At 34.7% G+C, this 21,706-nt stretch overlaps 1 protein-coding gene across 4 annotated transcripts in view; it reads left to right on the forward strand.

The window, feature by feature from the left end:
- The window catches only part of LOC133522823 (uncharacterized), a 112,633-nt gene that overhangs the window by 60,156 nt on the left and 30,771 nt on the right, over positions 1 to 21,706 (forward strand). Inside the window, exon 1 of one of the 4 annotated variants that reach the window (XM_061858285.1) lies at positions 17,987 to 18,524. The exons of the other annotated variants lie outside the window; for them this stretch is intronic. Within the exon in view, the coding sequence (XP_061714269.1) occupies positions 18,523 to 18,524 (2 nt within the window). The 5' untranslated portion in view covers positions 17,987 to 18,522. Of the gene's footprint in view, positions 1 to 17,986; positions 18,525 to 21,706 lie in introns of those variants that run through there. 4 annotated transcript variants of the gene reach the window in all.

The following is a 21,706-nucleotide window of genomic DNA, read 5'->3' on the forward strand; positions in this document are numbered from 1 at the left end:
TTTATAAGATTAGAATGGTTTCTTAAGAAATAGGTAAATATTAAACTTTTCTATACAAAATAATAATAAATATAACTTAGGAATGTATCTACACAAAACTAAAATTCTAATATAATTATTAATGAAAAGACAAATATAAAATTCTATAGAACATAAAATTATCTACAAGGGAAACTGCATACCGAAGGCTCTAATGGCATGTCCAAGCTCTCATCACAACCTACATTGAGCTTCATAGAAACGTTCGCCGCTGTACTAAGCTTTTCCTCATGACAAGAAGGCCGCAGTTATCGTCTATTCCTATTACTTGCTCATGCTAACCAGCGTAACAGTGACTTCGAGATCCGTAAATGATTTGCGTAATCGGGGTTGTACTTAAACTGGTACTCGTAAGCGTTTGCTCTGCAGTCGGAATCACACCACGGGTCTGTTATTGCTGTTTACAAAGTGCAGTGGACTTGATAAACAATTGACAGTAGAGGACCACGCTACAAGGGATTTGACTTAACGCAGTTGATCGCAGTTCTTAGCAGCGATGTGGTAATTCTTGACACTTTAGGAATTTCTGCGTGTTTTACGAGCATCTAAATAGTTGTGGTATTAATTATTATTTGTACTGACTGCTACTTGAATGTTTTAAGTCTAAATGTTTATCATCATTAAGTAAAACATATAACATACTTCCTTTCACAATCGTATGTAACGTTAAAATTAATTGAAATTCAGATAAACACTTGTTTTATTTCACGTGACGCGATAATAAACGCTAAAACAAGGGGTCTTTCAAGCAATAATAATACTAGTAATTTATCATTTTCGTCAGAAAATTGAAATAAAACATCCAGTATTCCAGCATCATCGATGTGTCCACATGCAAAACATTATTTATTATCAAGTTTATGCAGGAAATGACGATTTGGACTATTAAACTCCGAAGAGATTACTGCATCGGTATGCGAGTGACGAAAAATACGCAAAATCGTAAAACTTATCGCGTTGTAGGATTTCATTGGAATTTTGACGTCTGATGTCTGAACATTCGCGCGCTCAAATCAAGTGAGTACTGGTCATATGTAATATAGTTGTGGTAATTCAGTGATACCCGGCACGGGGCCCGTGACTTGAATGGTATCAGACGAATTAAATTTGTCAACCAACAACCACTTATAAATATAAATCCACACATGAATTATGGAATTCATGTGTGGATTTATATTTATAAGTGGTAACCTGCCATGGGGCAGCCCATTAATAATATTAAGCCGATACCGTTCAAGGAATGGGCCCCAAATTAGTGACGTGCGGATTGTGGGAAAACAGGAATATTCTCGACAATATTGCCTTGGTGCAAATTGTGTGGATTCTAAACGGTTTTTTATATTTATTTTAACTGCAACATTATCGATGATATATTTCATTGAAATCATAATAATAATGGCAATAAAATATCGGTGTTAATACATAAAAATCTGAATGTTTGGGTAAGTGTTCAATTTCTAATATTTTTATCAGATTTTTGTCTGATTTTAACTACCCATGCAATTATTGTCGCCGCAGCTTGATGTGATTTGGATGCACGATTAACAGTTTTATTTTAGTACAGAACGAGACAACTTTACAAACATACTTAAAGTGGGTGCCGTTCAATTTTAATACAAACTTTTAGCATAATTTCATTTAACTACTATGGAAACTCATAATAAACATTATGTATAAAAACAAACCACAGAATGTTGTTTGTCATACTAATTAAATTACAGAATACTGTATAGCCATAAAAACATTCTTCATAACAATCCTCAGGAATAATTTTACTTCTAATAACATTCATTTCATATTATGATTAAAATTTAGAACTAAATTTTAATGAATTATCAGGTGGCATAATTTTCTAAGACATATTAAATTATACAAAATCTACTCATTGAACTTTAAGGCTGGTTAGGTACGACGACGAGCGAAGCGAGGAGGAGTGTTAGGTAGAACTGTGACCATATGGACAGAACCAATTTTTTTAAATACCTATTAGCTTTCCTTTTTAAGAGGTAACAAAATAAATCAGAAAGATATAGAAGAAAACAACATTTTTATTCATAGATAAGTTTATTTTGATGCAATTTAATTATGTATATAATCTGATAATGAGTTTTACCTACTTATTTTAATTGTAAATTTGAAGCAATGGCTCGCAAAAATTCACATTCGGAGTATTGATTTTTATTGGACAATATAGTGTCAATCCTTTCTTGTTGCTTGATAGTGGCCTTCTTTTGCTTTGGAGGACTGTGGCCATTGTAAAAGCATTCAATATTTCCCAATATCAAATGTATTTTTGCTCGTTCATTTTCACTAGGCGTTTATAACCTTCAATATTATGATATTAGTTTTGATGCATGAAAACCCTTCTGAATAATAAATTGTATAAAAAATAAACATTATGCTGGTTGCCTGTTATGAAAATACATTATTATGCTAGTTAATTATTATTACTTTCGACATTATGCAATTTGTTTTTATTTCACTTATTTTTATACCGAATCATCATTTCTGCAATTCAAAATTATGCAATTCAAATTATGCTAAATGAATATTCGCAAAAAGTTGTTATTAAAAACATTACACACCCACTTAAAGTGGACATTTTGTAGTGATTTATTATCGTAAAATACTGCAAGATTATGATAAGAAAAAATTAAACATGAGCCATTAAAAAACTTGGAGTAATTTACAGGGATTGGTTTTTTTCATTATTTCAGTGGATCATGCACATTTTACGTACCTATGTCTGTCATGTATCACATATGTGATCTTAGGATTATTCTAATCCAATCAGATTAGAAAAAAAGCGTTTTGAGGAATTAATTTCCAGTAAGTGGAAATAGTTTTAATAGTGTCATTTGGTCTTAAAAGCATGTAATCCGATTTTGCGTAATCCCAGGTGGTGTGCATACATTTTGGGAGCCTTTGGAGGTAATATTTTTCTTGGATTGCCAAACGTCTATGTAGAAGGAACCCATCATCAATTACAATGGCATTACCAGCAAGGCTTGGTGGATCAGACACTGGTGAAAACGTGGCGTTTTCTTAATGAAATGTACATTTGCAATTAAATGAGGAATTTTCCTAGTTTCTTAATTTTCGTTTCAGCTGTAGGTACCACTGAAACGTATTTGAAGGTTTGGATGCTCATTCGACGCAGATTTGAACCCTCTTTAAAATTGAACGGAATAAAAAATTCTGTCTGTTTTCGAGTTACAAGCAAAAAACTGAAAAAAAAAAAACAGCAAAAATTCATGCATACCTCCTGTGATCGTGCAAAGTAAAGTGAGTTAACTCGGATTACGTTCATTTAGGACCAAATGAAAGAATTCAGTGGATTTTCAGCTCGCTGGAAATTAATTATTCGAATAAATCTATTTTGATTGGCCTATAGATAGTTACTGAACATGTATAGCTGGAAAAGATTTAGTTCATTCAAAATAATAGGTATTTTATGGTTTAAAATATTTTTTAGAATACTACAAATATTTGTTTGAGCACTGCGCCACATTCTTGACCTCGTAGTAAGCTGCGAAACAATTCATCAGTATAAATCATTAACCCGTCTGCTAACACGATTAGCGGACTAGGGTTCTTCAAAACAATAGATAAATTTGAAGAACCTATAATAATATTTAAGAAACAATTGGGTTCATAACTGACATTCGGAAATGGAAAGAATAACTTAATGTTTTAGTTAAATTACCCCGTTATGTATACCACAACACCACGTTACGAACTAAAGTTTCAGCTTAACGCACCGGCTACGAAAAATTGCTTCATGTAAATTGTTTACCTTTCATGCCCTTAACACGCACAGGTACGTATACTACATACATACATACTACGCTGGTCTGGGAAACCGTTCTACTTTTATATGTGGTCCTAATTGTTGCCCACTTAGAATTTGATTTCCGAACTACTTATCCTCAATTCCATTGGTATATTCTTTTTGCTTGTATTATTACAATTAATCGCCATAAGTGACGTGTGTCTACATATGCAACTTTATTTGGGCTAAATGGTTGTGAGTTAGCTATTTAATGTTGTTTGTCTCTTACGTCATGCCGAAGGAAATTTGAAACTGAGTTCAAGGTCTTTAATTCAGGTTTTTATTTCTGACTTACCTTTACTTTCCTTTATACTTTAATTTCATATGAAATGACTATACGTACAGCGGTAACTAGTTAAGTAATGCATTCCTCAATCGTTTGTTTGCACTTTCAAGGGGTGTTAGTGTTGTTTGTTACAGGCGTTAGGCAACCACTGTTGACGCGAGGCCGCTGAACAAAGCAACGCAGGCTTGTACAATGATTAACGTATTCGATTTGAAAATAATGGCAAGCAATATTTTCCAGCACGATATTTCACTAAAAGGTATTAACCTGAAATATCGGAAATCGCGATCCAAGCCCGATTTCAATGCCTTAAAATTGTTGTATAATTTATAAACAGTTCAAGAATCTGTTTATATTTAAAAAAAGACATCTTTAATCATTTCCTAATAAAACAAATTAAACCTTTTGTCGTTTTGATACTGTAAGCTTTATTAGCGACGTGACAAAAAGAGATAAAACCAATGTATCAATAAGAGTATGTCGTTTTCCGTCTGCCCAATTTCAGCACTTGAGCCGACGGCGAAATGGGAATCGGGTCATTGGCCCCCCGACCCGCCATGTGACGGAGTGACAATCACAGTCAATGTCGTCACGTCTGCCCATTACACATCGAACTTCCCGATGTCACAGACTACAAAAATGCATACACCCAGTTGTACAGATTGAGCAGTATCTATGTATGACATTCGATAAATACTTTATTGACGCACGCTGTTTATTTTCATAGCCGACGTATGGACGTCCATAGGTTTGATTATGCAACTGCTATCTGGCTGTTATTTAATTGATGCTTTAATATAAAGTGAGCTTGGAGTGGTTTGTTATTGGAAGCTCCATGGGAGCCACTAGATGTGTTTTATTCTCTTTTTATTAGTAAATAAATTCCTTAAAGATATTTGTAGCCAAGTGCATATTGAACTGATAAGCTTTGGCGCCGCATATGAAAGAACGTATAGGTATTGATAAAATTACAACAATGCCACGTGAATGATAGATAATGATAATATTCTTAGATTGCGTTTTAGACCGGTACTCAATAAGGCGTACAGAGCAATAAGTTTTTTTAATACATGATAATATTTTGTCTTTTATAAAACTTTCTTCTTTTTTTGTTTTCCCATTTGTGTTTCATTTTACGTGTGTTTGTAATGCTAATCTTAAATTTCAACATCGTTTTATCAAGAATAATTCCGAAGCCGCGTTATTAAATAAACTAGCGATTATCCTTGCTAATTTACAAATAGCAGTAACAAGTTTGTCCGTTTTGTTTGGCGACTGGCGCCTCGCGTGTGTAATTGTACGTACAAACAAGCGGACGCCTGATTTACTAATGTATCTAGTTTTAGCACTTACACAATACGTGAGGATTATCCGTTGACGTTTTTCGTCAAAACACTTGCTCAGAGAGCATACTGTGAAAAACGAAGATCGAAATTTTATTATTCGCCTCTCTATCGCTCTTCCGTGCTTCCTCGGTCCTTAGAGGTATTTGCCTGCCATATGCAAGACACAGAACATTGCTATGCAACATGCAAATTATCAGCTGATTTAAGTGATGTATTTACTTTACTAGTACAAAAGAAAATCACGGCGTATTGTTATTCTCTCCTTTTTTTCCTTGGCATTGTAAAGTTCACGTTGGTAGCACAATACTCGTAGTAGTAGTTTGACGACCGGTTTGGCCTAGTGGGTAGTGACCCTGCCTACGAAGCCGATGGTCCCGGGTTCAAATCCTGGTTAGGGCATTTATTCGTGTGATGAGCATGGATATTTGTTCCCGAGTCATGGGTGTTTATAAATATTTATATATTATATATATGTTGTCTAAGTACCCTCTACACAAGCCTTATTGAGCTTACTGTGGGACTTAGTCAATTTGTGTAATAATGTCGTATAATATTTATTATTATTTATTATTCCTTTATTTCTCTTACTTCTTAGACTAAGGTTTTTTACAATATGGATATAAAAGTAATATATAAAAACGCATAAAAAAAAATACAATACACATATAAACACATTGTAAAAAACCTAACCTAGGGTGCCACCAGCAGCGGGGCAGGGCCCAAGCTGCCGCCGGACTATCCGCGCCGTGTCCAAGCTCGCCGCCTTCTGCATCTGATCCTTGATCCAACCACCTAACGAGAGTCTCTCAAGGTGCTGGTCGAGACTCTTCGCTGAAACGACTATCGGGACAATGATCGTCGAATCAACATCCCACATGGCGGTTATCTCGTGAGCCAAGTTTAGGTACTTACTGGACTTGTCCTTCTCGGCTTTCACGAGATTCTCATCATGGGGGATGGTGATGTCGACAAGCACGACCCGGCGTTGCGATCGATCTATTATCACAATGTCAGGCTTATTGGCTACAATAGTCCTGTCAGTGATAATAGATCGATCCCAATAGAGCGTGGCACGACCATTTTCGAGAACTGGCGCAGGTGAGTACTTGTACTTCGCGGTCCACAATTATTATTTATTATTATTATTACCTAGGTGTGATCGTGTCATTCACGACGACGCGTACCATGACTCGATTGACAAATCTGCGCGTCATCGTGGATGACACAAACTATATGTATTTTTCACTGTGCAGCTTAAGTTGTAGAGCCATATGTTATGATATTTTCATGTGCCTAGAATCAATTGAAAATCGCGTTATAAAAGTTCAGCTAGATGAAAATTCAATTTAAAAGCAGGTATAGCTCCCTAACAAAGCGATTGGATCAGGTACCAACCCGAACTTGTATTAAAATGGTGACCTATGAAGTTACTAATGTAACTTGCGCGCTTACGCTTAGTCGATATATAATTATAAATAATAATTCAGCCTATATACGTCCCACTGCTGGGCACAGGCCTCCTCTCATGTGCAAGAGGGCTCGGGCTATAGTCCCCACGCTAGCCCAATGCGGATTGGGGACTTCACATACACCTTTGAATTTCTTCGCAGATGTGTGCAGGTTTCCTCACAATGTTTTCCTTCACCGAAAAGCTAGTGGTAAATATCAAATGACATTTCGTACATAAGTTCCGAAAAACTCATTGGTACGAGCCAGGATTTGAACCCACGACCTCCGGATTGAAAGTCGGACGTCATATCCACTCGGCCATCACCGCTTAGTCGATATATGTCATGAAAAAAAGCTGTGAACATAATAAAATGTGCGTATATTAGCCATGAGATGACTGCACGTGTGATACATTTTATGAATAAATTTACTGTTAAATTAATAACGTAAATCGATAATTTTTCAGAAAGGTTACATCACTATATGATACATTTCGTGCTTTAAATTGGTTATAATCTCTAAGTATGACACAAGTCACACTAGCAGACCTACCTTAATGCATTATCACGGATTAGCTCCAATCGGAACTGTAATGAGATGGTATTAACAATAAAATTGATAAAAAGTTTCCTGCTCGGTTCTCAAGCATAATGACAACGACAACACCGCATTTATAATTAGTTATATGTTATCAATCCATGCAAAATTATATTTAGATATTGTGATCGCAATGATAGCTACATACATATAAATACATGTACAAGATGCTAAAAATACCAAAATAACATTCGCCCGTGAAACATGCATGAAAAGTATCAGATAGTGGTAGTTATTTTTGGCTGTGGTGTTGGTAGTGCCCATGGGCCGCGGTAATCGCTTACCATTAGGTGATCCGTCTGCTCGTTTGCCTCCTATGTATTAAAAGAAATTCCAAAGACCTGACAGTCAAAAAGTTTAAGTAAAAACACTGAATCTGCGGGCAAAACTGTAATCAAAAACAATTATACATATAAAAAATATCATAGTGTTTTTTGTGTGCGTTCGTATTCACTTATTGGTACATAACGCAAAAAATGTAATGTGATAAATATACATACATTGGTTCTAAATACGTTTTTACCCACGTGGGTTCGAGTTAATGACAATTTACGTTACATTATCGAAGCCTGCGTGAGTTTGGGCCGGCATAAATTTTCAGAATCGCCGCCGCCAGGGTCGGTCGGCGCGTCGTGTAGGCTGTAAAATTGGAATGAGACGTCAGGCAACTTTGTGGGCCCGTCTGTTTTGGCGGCCGGCAAACGGATAGATAAACCCAGTAAACCTAAGCAACTTGCTTAATAATATCCAATTACAATAGCATTTGCCTAATATGATGAAACTAAATTGCCGTACTAACGTTAAGATAAATTTTAATTAATTATATAATGAAAAGGCATTTAGTCTACTAGCTATAATTTTTAATTGTATATTTTTGTCACCGTATTAATTTTTCAACTATAAAAGTTAGTATCGGTTTCTATTTTCGGGTTGGTCAGCCTCATTTACCTAATAAGAGTAAAAAAATGCATTTAGCAAGCTAGCAAAAACTCAAAACCATATAACCGTCATATAAAGTGAGATCAGCCATGACATCATCTAGATAGGGCACCTAATAGCCTTTTTATTGCCTTTTGACCACTCACCCATAAACCATAACACAAACAGGTATTTTAACTCATTACTCACGGAACCCAAACGTATAGTCAGAGTCGCAATTTTTCCGAGTACTTCATGCTATGTAAAGGTTGGGCGGTCAAGTACTCCGCAAGTGTGTTCTCAAGGGAGTTTATTTACTCTGGTCTGGTCATTATGGCTGGCAAAGTTACATTATAGTGTTATGGATATATTGAGACGGTAAAATAAACAAACACGCGAAAGGCTACGGATAAAGACGCTACTCAGTGTCAAGAGTTGGCTGAACATTTCTTTATGCAAAACGTCGCAGCACAGGTTATGTAATGAAGTAATAATAGTTATGTAAGAAATGGGACTATAAATAATAATAGCTACGGTCTATCTAATTATTGCGGGTAGTTTAAAAAAAATCAATAGTGCTAAAATTTTTGATAATTATTACTGGAATAAGTAATTTGAAACTGATGTTTTGAGTCCCTTAATAGCACACGTGGTTGCGAAATAGACTAAGAAAACATTTAATAAAGTTATGCAAAACTACCCACATATAAATATTTCTCGGCACATATTTACGTGACATTTTGTATAGGAGCTCATCTTATTGTATATACCTAATTTATTTTCATAGGTAGTAGGTAAGATTACAGACCATAATGTTATGTAGAACACTATCTTTTTTTTTCTTTGTCGGTTGCAGTGTTGATATGATTGTCAAGATCATTATTGCTTTACAAAACGGTGTCATCCCTCTCTGATCGCGGCCTTCGTTTGCTTCAGTACAAAAAAATATTTTAAGCTCAAAAACCAAGCTCATGAATATTGCCCTTTAAGCCCACACTGCGTAATGAGCGTGCGTTATTGATACCGTCTCTCTTAATAGTACACGAAATTGCACTTCACTGGTTTTCGCGGTCAGCGTGACGTATCGTGACCATGTGTGTTCAACTCGCACATTTTATTGATCGAGGATTACTTAGAGCCTCCGTATTTGTACGCTAATTTGAATTTTATTACTTTTAATGCACCTTGCAAGGTACAATTGTTAAGTCAATAGCGACTGCCGCTGTATTAACTGGCGGTGAGTTATACCTAAACACTTTAGACAGAAGCATGAGATATGTATGTCGTACAAGAGTCGAACCGAGCTAACTTTGCATGGCATTTGCATTTACAAAGTTTGGCTATGTCATAACATTTTAATATTCTATGAAAGCACTCACTCATTGATTGATTGTGTTCAATTCGCCTCGCCTCGCAATCTAGCCACACTTTGACTTGTCTCAAAATTTACTTCGTACAGTCACGGACTTTGATTGTTGAGCCATTGACATTGCCATTTACTTTACATTGGACCGTTCATACCCTTAGTATTGACAACTAAATTAGCTTGAACCTTAGATGGATCAACAACCTAACCTAAGTTTTTGACCATACTTTCTTAACGAAAATCGTCACCATTATCATAATTTTGAGAGCTTGTCGGTGGAGTAATCTCCAGTCCATTTTTCTCTCTGCCACTGTTTTGAGCTCCTGATACGTAACTACGTTGATTTTCTCTTTAGCTTGGTCCAAAAATGCACGTCTCGGTCTTCCTCTGCCTCTCTTTTTTTCTAATCCCCGTTCAACTATAGACAATTTATGTAAGTATCGTCCATATCAAGTACCCCAAAGTAGGTATTTGTGTAGTGATTCGGTTCTTGTAACTTAGGTAAATTACTAATGTATTTGATGTTCTTCTTCTTCTTCCTCGCGTTGTCCCGGCATTTTGCCACGGCTCATGGGAGCCTGGGGTCCGCTTGACAACTAATCCCAAGATTTGGCATAGGCACAAGTTTTTAAGAAAGCGACTGCCATCTGACCTTCCAACCCAGAGGGTAAACTAGGCCTTGTTGGAATTAATCCGGTTTCCTCACGATGTTTTCCTTCACTGAAAAGCGAATAGTATAATATCAAATGATATTTCGTACATAAGTTCCGAAAAACTCATTGGTACGAGCCGGGGTTCGAACCCGCGACCTCCTCCTATACTTCCTATACAAAGCTTTCCGTCACTGCTAGTACTAGTAGCTTCACATTTAAGCCGTAAATGAAGGAAATGAAAATACTTACCAAAGGTCGCGTATTGGACACGTCGGACGGTCAAGGCAATTCTGTCAAAACAATCCTCTTTACACAGTAACCTTGTTGGGGTCCAGACTAAACAAGGAAGCGGTCGAATGTTGACACCGATGTGGTCAACGACTCCGGAACGAGGAAGTTTCCTGGATTTTCACTTCACTAGTCACATTCTTGGAATCGATTTATTAGAAACCGATATTCACAATTTGTAATCTGTGCACTTGGTACGGAAGGTGGTTTTTTAACTTAATAAAAAAATTAACCTCTTATAAGAAAATTGCTGGGTATCACTACTCACAATTTATGCACGTTTGCATTGCTCAAGTGCTCACTGTATGTATTTAGGAATGGCTTAATCTTTTTATGTGCTGTAGGGTAAGATTGATATAAATAACGAGAAATTATTATACATTCCTCAAATCTATTGAGAATAAATCTTTCAAATAATCTAAAATTTGTAGTAAAATATAATGACGTTTATAAGCGCATTGTAATATGCCTACTTGAATAATAAACTATCTTTATCTTTAATGTTTACGTGACTGAATGTTTAGTATTTAGCTTCCGTTTTTACTGGTTTTAAAATTTTATAGGCCAAGGTTGCTGCGGTATAAGTTTCAGCTTCAGTATGCTAAGTCGAAAGCACTTGAAATAATTACGCCGCGACCCGTCGACCTAGGCAGTTTCTAGGAAGAGCCGATACAGCAAAATGCGGCACTATTATTTGGGGGCACGGTAGTGACCCGCCAAGACGAGCCAAGCGAAGCGCAAGGGCACTACCTACCATTTCTCGAACGCTTCGTTAATTTTTGAACCCTCACAACTTGGGTTTGGATTTGATTATCCCAGATAAACAAAATTCTCGGGATATGATGTCAATAGCAGACCTATTAAACAGAAAAAGTTTCAATTGCATAGCTCTTATACTTTACATTGTATTGATATCTACAAAAACCCGATTCCGTCACTGACTCACTCATTCACTGATGATCATCAAAACTGTTAGGGTTGTTCCTGAAGTCCTAGAAACCTGAAATTTGGTAGGTAAGCTAGTATTAGTACACAAACAATATAAAAGTTGGAACTTTTACCCCCCAACCCCTTAAACTAGGGTATGAAAATTTGTATGAGTGTTCCGCAAATTTTGATGCTAGAGGTTTGAAAATTTATATATGGACTCTTTGTTATAAATAATAAAATATATATTTCAGGCATTTTATTGAATCACCCCCGATTAAATTATGGGATGGAAGATTGTCATAAGAAACTTACAAAGTGAAGTGAAATCCCATCAAAAACATTTTCATGTAAAATGTTGCCAAGACGAAAGCATAAGGCCCGAGCTGTCAAAAAGTTATTAGGTATCATGTTGAGCCAAGCTGCTTATTCTACAAGCCCTAACTTCACAAACTCTACACCTTACTCAAAAATGTGGCTTGGCTGTTTCGCTCCCATCACATGGGCGTAACGTGAAAAATGTATTTAAACTATTGGGATACCCTGTAGTGCCCGTTATTAGTATTTTCTACGCTTATGTAGCGTAATTTCCTCCAAAAAAAATCATTCAGGCATACATTTCAAACTCGTTCATTGTCAGTTTCGCAAAGGAATCTTACAAGACTGCGGTCGTTTACACATTATTTATTAAGCGTCATATTCCGACGCAATAATTATGTGTTTACGATTTTAATAACGGTGGTAGTCATGTTTCACGTTTTGAGGTAATTCAAGTAATAGCAAATAGCCAACTGAGAATATTATAGTGATTTTAATGGATTGAAATGCGTCTTTTGGCACAAGGTTTTTGTTGCAAAATCTTTAAACATTGTTTAGCGTGGACAAGTATGCATAAACTACCTTTCATGATTGCATTTTAAAGCATGTACGATTATTTGTGCTCACCGTGAAATATGTCGACCCGTCCTAAGGTAGGTACCAACTATTACTGAGCATTTTCCTTATAACTGAATGAAACCTGCGCGTTTATTTGCATCACCATTTTATATAGACTAAAGTATACAGTAGTTACACGTGGTTTTGATCTTATAATAAATACGTCAAAGGAAATTACATAGTTAAAATGACATTTAAAAAATGTTACGGAAGCAACAATAAATTAATATAATTTAGTAAATATCAACTTTGAAATGTGTCAATGTTTGTTTAAAATTCAAAGTTAAGGTCACTGGCCACGCAGCGTAACCTAAAAATACCAACTGTTAAAATGTAATTGACTACAATTACTTAAATAATGTTATGCAGGATTTTCGGCTGTATAAACACTTACTTTACTGAAGTTTGCTTTATTTTTATGGTTGTCACAACGAAATTATAGGAGTGGGAAGAAGTATCCGGGCCATTTTATTCAATTTTTTTCCCAGATTTCGGAATTTTTATATTCTTTTAACTTCGAAACGAACTGTATGGAAGTTTTGGGACATTGCTTTTCTTCTATTAGGATCGAAAGAGATCGTGATTCTAAGTATAAATAACATAAAAGTCCCAAATTTAATATAGAGTTATAATCATATAAATTTCAGAAACGGATCTTCAAATACTAGTTCATAAAAATGCATAGATACATACAAGTTATGAAGAAGCTAATTCACAATGAATTAAATAAATAAAATAATAAAAATAAATAAATATTATCGTCGGTGCGAATAAAAAAATCGCTATGTGTTTTTTTATGATTTTTTGATTATTTCATATTTTAATTCCTTTTTTAATTCCCCGTCGACCCATTAAACACTTTTTTTGATATCTTTATTAGTTTAAAAAATAACTAATTCCGCTATGTGCTCGCAGAACAAAGTTAGGAAGAAAAAAGTAGCTATGTGGTATTTGGCACATAGCGAATTTAAATGCACTGTTTTCCGTCGAGGGTCATGGCAATATGTTGCACATGGCGAATTTTTGTGGAGTGAATTACCTACCGTAGTCCTCATTTCCCTCTCTGGATATTAAAATTATTGAAAATATTTTGACACTATTTGTTGGACATAAACCACAGCTCTGCCCCTACGTTAGAATTATTGTGAATTTCTAATTATTATAAGATTTAGGAGTATTTAAAAAAAATGAAATCTGTTTATTTGTTTCTGTCTGTTTGTAAATATATAGGTACCCTATTTGTCACATTATTTAAAAAAATAGAAAAAAGTCAAACTTAGGGGTATAGATATGGTTAATATACATCAAATTATTTAAACATATTTTACAAAATATCAATATCCAGAGAGGAACCGACCGTCCCCTTTTCTCTTAGGAATTTAAAGTTCCACCCCAAGTACCTCTTAGATACGTAAAATTAATAGGTGTATGATTCCAACATCAACACCTAAAATTTCTAAATGTAGATTTGTGGACCCGTGGCTAGAACAAGTGCCTGTTGTCCCTAGTCATTTGTAGACGAGACAGTATTTGGACATATGTTGAGAGAACCTTTTTGGGGTCAGTTACACGTAAATTATTTATTGAAAATTTAAAAGAAAAGAAAATGACTAATTTCAAACCGAGGAAAGATGAATGTGATCCATGCATAGGCTATAAGGAAGATAATGTACCCCAAGAAACCTACGATTTACACATTCTTCAACGGTTCTAGTAGTCACAATGGACATGCAGAGTGCCCTTCCCTGTCCTAAGCTCTTGGTGTCTGAGCAACAAACTGAACGATGAACAGAAAATGGCAATACATAACTAACTACATGCCCTATGTCAAAAAAGATAAAAAATATCTATGAATATATATGTATAGCATGAAAGACAAGGCGGTGTGTGTGCAACTTGTTTTGTGGCTGAACAACATAACATAATGTTGTATAACATAACACGACTTCTTCTTCTTCCTCTTTGTCCTCGCCTTGTCCCATTTCAGTTGGGGTCGGCTCTCCTAATCAATCTTCGCCAGGCCATTCCATCCTGGGTCGTCTGTGGATCTAATTGGGCTAACTTTAGATCTTGGTTTATTTTAGATGTCCACGTGTCTCGGGGCCTGCCTCGTCCGCTCGGTCCGGTTTCAATGTCAAGCACTGTTCTCTTTTGGGCGTCTCATTCCGTGGCCGTACCATCTGAATCTCCACTCACATATTTTCTCCGGAATTGGTCTTAAATACTCGGAAAGTATGTACTCTTTTCTTAGTTTGTCGAGCAGAGTAACGCCTCCTGACCATCGCAGCATTTTTATTTCTGCTACGTGCAGTTGATCTTTCTGCTTCTTTTTAAGGGGCCAACATTCCGCACCAAATAGCAAGGCTGGTCTGACCGCAGTCTTGTAGACTTTTCCCTTTAACTTTTTCTCTCCACTTTATCCATCCGGTACTGATGCGATTCGAGACGTCGGGTTCTATGGTTCCATCGCTTGCCAGGATAGAACCGAGGTATTCAACCTTTGATAGAGGAGTGTCCTGCATATGTATGGTTGCGTTGCTCGGAGACTTTGAAAAGTTACAGTGCATGTACTCCGTCTTATTTCTGCTTATTTCCAGTCCAGCATTTTTCAGTTTCTCGCCACTGCTCTAGTGTTGACTCCAGTTCTTTCAGGTCTTTACTAACAAGTACTATATCATCCGCATACAGAATGTTCCATGGTGTTTTTTTTGGATATCAACAGTGAGGTAGTTCATAAATTAACACGACACTGCTTATAAAAAAGTTTACCTCATATCTGATGGTTGTTCTTCCTAGCAAAAGAAACAAAGTCTTGAGCATTGCTTTGTCTAATTTTTTCGGCTTCTTCGAGTACCTATCAAAATTGAACAACTCATATTGGAGAAAGGCCACACTATGATGGAAGTTGACAGTGTCCAATTTGAACCTAAAATTTATTAATTTAACATAATTCAAACCTCCAATTTATTCACCAACTGACTAGGTACATAACCTGCATGGGGCACGCAAGGCCTACTCAATCTTACAATTAAAAATTATTTAGATCCCATATTTTTTTATTATTATGAAACTTTGCCAGATAGTTTCTTGAGTATTATGCCTGATAAAAACAAAATGCGACAAACCGCCACATTCAAGCTCTTACCACAACGAAGACATGAATAGAATGAAGCTAATGAACCAGTAGGTACCATATTATACTCGTGCAAAAATTGATCCAGCGAGATATAGTGGCTTACAATCATTAAAAACATATATTATATAAGTACACAAAGTTTACCATTACTTTTACGATAATCTTAATGTGTAAAAAATGTAAATCAACTTGAGTTTTTATAATAATAATATTATTAAATACTAAAAAAATAAAGTGTGGTTTGATCAATGATTTTGAATAAGAATACGGGATTTCTTAAAATAAATATAAATTATATATAGGTACCAGGTATCTGGATTTATTCCTCTAGTTTGAGTATATATCTTACATTTGTTCTGACAGTAATGATACTTTTACTGATTTAAGTAAAAAAGGAAAACTTCACTTGTAATTAATAACTAAAATACTTTAAAATGATAAAAATCAAGCAACAAAACTTGTATTAACTCATTATAATATCCGCTATGTAACATCTCCTGTGCTACAGAACGTTGGCAACAAATCGCCATGTATCAATTTCGCACATGACTATTTTAAGTGAACCAAACTTAAATCGCTATGTAGCCAAATTCTGGTTTTTAATTCCTATAATAAATTTCTACGAAAAAACTGTTTGTTTTCTTCATGTTTACCATGTAAAAACTATAGATCGTTTATATAAAAAATAAAGGTGTAACAAATATGATACGTACAGAGAAATAAACAGTTTTTTTCGTCTCCTGAAAAGTAGCTCAAAAACACATAGCGATTTTTTAATTCGCACCGACGTTATAGGACATTATTACACAAAATGATTAAGTCCCACAGCGCAATAAGGCTTGTGGTGAGGGTACTTAGACAACGATATATATAAAATATATAAATATTTATAAATACTTAAATACACAGAAAACACCCATGACTCAGGAAAAATATCCATGCAACTAGATTATTTTAACCGGTAAAATCTAACTCTCAATCTAACACTAAATCTAAAAAATAAAACTTAAGTATATGAATTTTGTAAGGTACTTAATTGAAATGAAAAATAACGAAAATCATTATTAATGACACCATTGCTAAAGTATAAAATTTATTTTAAATCCAAAACAATTGAACAGAAAATATTTAGGTACCATAACTCTATTTTTCCTCTCAAAAATATTATAGAAATTAAATAGATAATTAGTAAGTAAATAATTAAAGATATTACTTGGACGTAGAGAGCCAACGAACGACCTGAGTACGTTGGGTTGGGAGTAAGGTGTAGGCTACATTGACCCATTTTGATAACTCACACGGCAGTGGCGAGTACGCACTTGCCTTGGCAACTATTATGCATTTTTGTGTACAAATGCTTACATAATATAAATATGTAGATAGATAGAGTACTCTTTATTGCCATACATCAGTAAAAGGGTTACCTATCATAATGTCGAAATTCGTTACTCCGAATATTATTAGCCCGAAAACGTTTCCCTTTTTTCCACTTCGCGTAATTATTGTTTGTCCGAAATTACGTTTCCCATATTATTATGTCCCCTATTTTTATTTCGTCGCAATTTCATTTCGCTTATGATTCGAATCGCCACTTATTGAAATCCCGAAGTAATTTTCTAGCGCCAGTTTGTTTCCGCGGGGTCGCAGTTCTAACCTAACCTAACCCACTATTCGTGCCAGTTTTATCCGCGGAGTCGCAGTTGTAACCTACTTAACCCACTGTTCTAGCACGAGAGTCGCAAAAACCAAATCATAACACAAAAAGCGACAAGCAACAAATTTCCAAATGCCGGGAATAATTAATAAAAATCTGTTGCAATTTTTTTTATGGCATTCAGTGTAATGATATTAGGGGAAATAAGTATGGTAAACAAAGCAGGTGGATTTTAAAAAATCGGGGAACTGTTTTCGAACAAGTGAAAATCGGACAAGTCAGTTTCGGAAGATCGATAGGTTACCCAGTAAAAGGTACAGTGAACATAATATAATATGGTAGTCCTGTAATATCTATCTACAAAACTGCAATGCGCATTGCAATTTTATTCGAAAATTGTATAATATCTTGCTTTTTTATGTTTTAATAAAAAATGGTAGTAAGTAGTGAAAATGTAACTAAGTAACATTTTAAAATTACATTTCTTTTTCTAAGTGAAAAGTATGAACACCTACGGCTGACCACTAACAAAAGCCTATCATCCATATCGACGCACGAACGCACACGAACAAAAAACTTTAGCTTATAAGTTTATAATCAAGCGAAGTTTTTATCTCGTAGTCGATGGCTGGCCGTCGTACAGCGCGCATGTCGCCGTTAGCGCTGAAGCCCCATAAAATAACGCGCGTGAAAAAAAAACTCCCACCCGCCTATGAAAATTACAAAAAAACAGTTAAAAGAAGCCGTCAAAGGAGTGTTTCACAAGCGAAAAGTGTTCTATTTTTAAATTCGCGCAGGCTTAGTAGGGTTTTCCGAAAAAATTACGAGTAAAGTGTAGTGAAACCGTAGTGTTTCCGTTCAGAATTTTCTCAGTTATTTTCAATCTTATGACTACAAAAGCTATTGTTACGTCGCACCTAGGAACAAAAAGTATACTAATTCAAGTGTTTTGCTTATGAATGCAAAGTGTGTTTAAAAATTGTTATATAAAAGTGGATTGTTAAGTTTTTAAAAGGATAAGTGGCAGAGCAATTCATTTAGATGTGTGTTCTACATAATATACAACGAGACACAACATGACGGCAAAGTTCGGCTATGTGAGTAGATTCATGTTTTAATAATTAATAAAAAAACCTTATAAACGTTTCTTATTTTTTACTGTATCTATTTTAGCTTTATTTATATTCACTCGAATCGATAGAACTACAAATGTACCCTCTTTTCTAGCCATTAATTGAATGACAGACGGCAATCAATAAACACTTCATAATATTATGATGCTTATCTGGCACTTATACTTTCATGTATGTCATATTTTTGTATTGTTATGAATGGAATATTTATAAATTATCTATAGATTTGTAAGGGGATTATACAGATTACGAGAAAACGCCAGTTGGAATGTCTGCAAATATTTATTAGGTAATAACTTGAAATAGTGTAACAATAGTTTAAGTTAATAATTAATAAATAATAGTCTCTGTTTATGTATCTGGGCTGGGCGGCAAATCACTGGGAACTTTTTTTATGCTTGTGTCTTTCTCAGCTTCTAAAGTAAAGTTATTTTTAATATGATCGCATTATCTATGATATCTACCATTAAATGCGAGCGTAAATTTTTTTTTCTAATATTTGAAGTTATTAATATTGTCAATATCTATCACTTATCCTGAAGCTGTATCTTTTACAGGTGTGCAATAAAGTTATTTATCTTTCTATCAATTATAGAATTGTAATTAAAGTTCAATAATACAAAGCAGCTAGTAAACAAATATGAGCTATCTGCATTTTTTTTATTTGTCGTGGTAGGTAGGTACGTCTAATCAAATCCTATAAGTGTTTTTTTTTTTTTAGAATAAATTTAACATAAATTAGTTAGATCGTATCGAATATTAATTTAGTTAGAATCTAGCTGTTTTTCATCCACCAACTTGTCTGTATTGAATTCCCTCAGTTATCAATCATGATATTGCACCTACTACCAGATGACCTGCGGGAATTATTAATTAGCAACGACTTGTACAGTCGTCAAAGATAAGTTTACACTTTTGTACCTTACTCCTTTGTAATTAGGCTAAAATTATAAACATATCTTTGACGTCGACCGTACATACGCACTGAGATAAACAGTAATGGCCCGTCGTTTGCGAATTAGCTTATCACACACCGTTCGGATGCTACGTATTTGATTGGAATTAATGGAATTAAACAGTTGCCAGTCTGCGAGCACATCATTGCCATTTGATAACGATACGATAATTTGGGCGTGTGTTTTTAGTATATGAAATTACACGAGGCAGAAAAGATTAATGGACTAAAATAAATGAAAGTAAATTTTCTATGTATATTTTCTTGATATATTAAATTATACTCTTAATAAAATAAGCAACTCTTGGATTAGGTATTGGTGATCGAAATTAATAATTGTTACAATAAGGTTAAGTTTTCGTTTATGCTAACGTAGATTATCATTAGTCAGTCAGTTTCAGTTGTAATTATTTTTGTTTTATTTTGTTTCATGTTTTTATTTTTAGGCGAATAATTTTGCTTGGATTGAGAAAAAAGGTTTATGTGAAAAGTAATAATCATTGTACGAAGAAAGCGGTTACATTATGAATTAAAATTGTTTATTAATGTACCTTGTCTTAAATTTGCACATTTACTTAATCTTAAATTAAGGTGTCTTGCTTGCCACCTAAGGCATAGTCATAATAATTGTAGAACACGCAACTGCGTTAATAATTTAGAAGTGGGTGGGTATATCAAAGTAAATACATGCTTCGTCACAACAAAAACTTAACAACTATCAAATAACCTAAACGCTAAATATATGTGAATTATTGTTATTGAAGTTTCCTGGGCTTAGAGTGAGAATATCCCACATTGCGTGAAGGACACAAATACACGTGCATAATATAAAATTGTCCTTATATAAAACCTTCTTCTCAAGGTCACTATAGTCATAGTTGGAAGATATATCGTATTCTATTTGAGTATTAAAATGACGTTTACTTGTATGAAAACTACGCCATCGCCTTTTACGTACTTCGTGTAACAACTTTAGTATATTTCTCTCAACCGCTTGAAAATCTCAATCTTATGGGTTTTTAATAAATATAAAATAATAGGTATATTTTTACTAAGTCATTATTGTGCTGTACATGTACCTAATTATCTGTTATAATCGTGTGGCAAATCAGGCTATTAAGGCGAATTATTACGTTCCTATTATCTATTGAGTTCAGCACTCAGGGTTTTCGATAAAAATAATTTATGATCGAGGCAAAAAATACCTATATTTCCTTAAATTCTGTATATTACCCTAACTACTTAGTTTATTGTAAATTTACAAAATTAAAAGCTCAGGTCAAAGATGCACTAAACTAAATAGACTAGTGAAGAATTTAATGAAAGTGAGTGCGAGGTAAATCTAAATCTGGGGTCTCTGCAGACTACCCTACTATACCTACTTCTTTAATGTCTATGATAACTTGCAAAAGCTGACAATCGCGGATAACTGACAGGCCGATATCGTCCGGCGAACTGGTAATCAATGGGCCCCTTAAGGTTGTTGTGTTTAGATATACAGATAGATAGACATATTTAGTATAAGTACTTAACTAATTAAAATCTAAATAAATTTCCCTGTTTTTCGTTATTTTGTTATGTTTAATAAGAACTAATGATATTACATAACTATAGATCGATTATACTCAAACATAAGGAGCACAAAAAATACTTCCATATATATTTTTATTCCTAGGAAGAAAACTTATTTTTGATTAATTTTTGCATTCCGTTCATCTTTGTTATGCTCGTTGTTAAACATGTGCTTGTCTCTTTTTCTATCGGTGAACGGGAGCTCGTTAGGGCGTGCACATTTCTCGCTTGCCCAGGTGGGACTAAAGGCAACTTGTACAATTTGTCACACCTTCACAAGGTAAGCGCTTCAATTTTGGAACGCGTATAAAATATCTTGAGTTATAATAAATCATTGATAAGAACTAGCTGTTTTGTCTATGGTATTAGCCAATCTTCTTCTTCTTCCTCGCGTTATCCCGGCATTTTGCCATGGCTCATGGGAGCCTGGGGCCTGCTTATGGTTTCAGCGAATATGGAGGTAAATTTGAACTCATTCACACTTATAATATAATGAAATGTTGAAAGTAGGCAAGCTTAAAAATCGGGCCTACGTACCTTAGTTTAAAGTTGATATTCGAATGGCGAGTGCAGCAATTAATATTAAGTAGTTAAATGTTAACTAGTTACGTAATATCAA

The sequence above is a fragment of the Cydia pomonella genome, chromosome 11, assembly GCF_033807575.1.
Source record: "Cydia pomonella isolate Wapato2018A chromosome 11, ilCydPomo1, whole genome shotgun sequence".
Classification (NCBI taxonomy): Eukaryota; Metazoa; Arthropoda; class Insecta; order Lepidoptera; family Tortricidae; genus Cydia; species Cydia pomonella.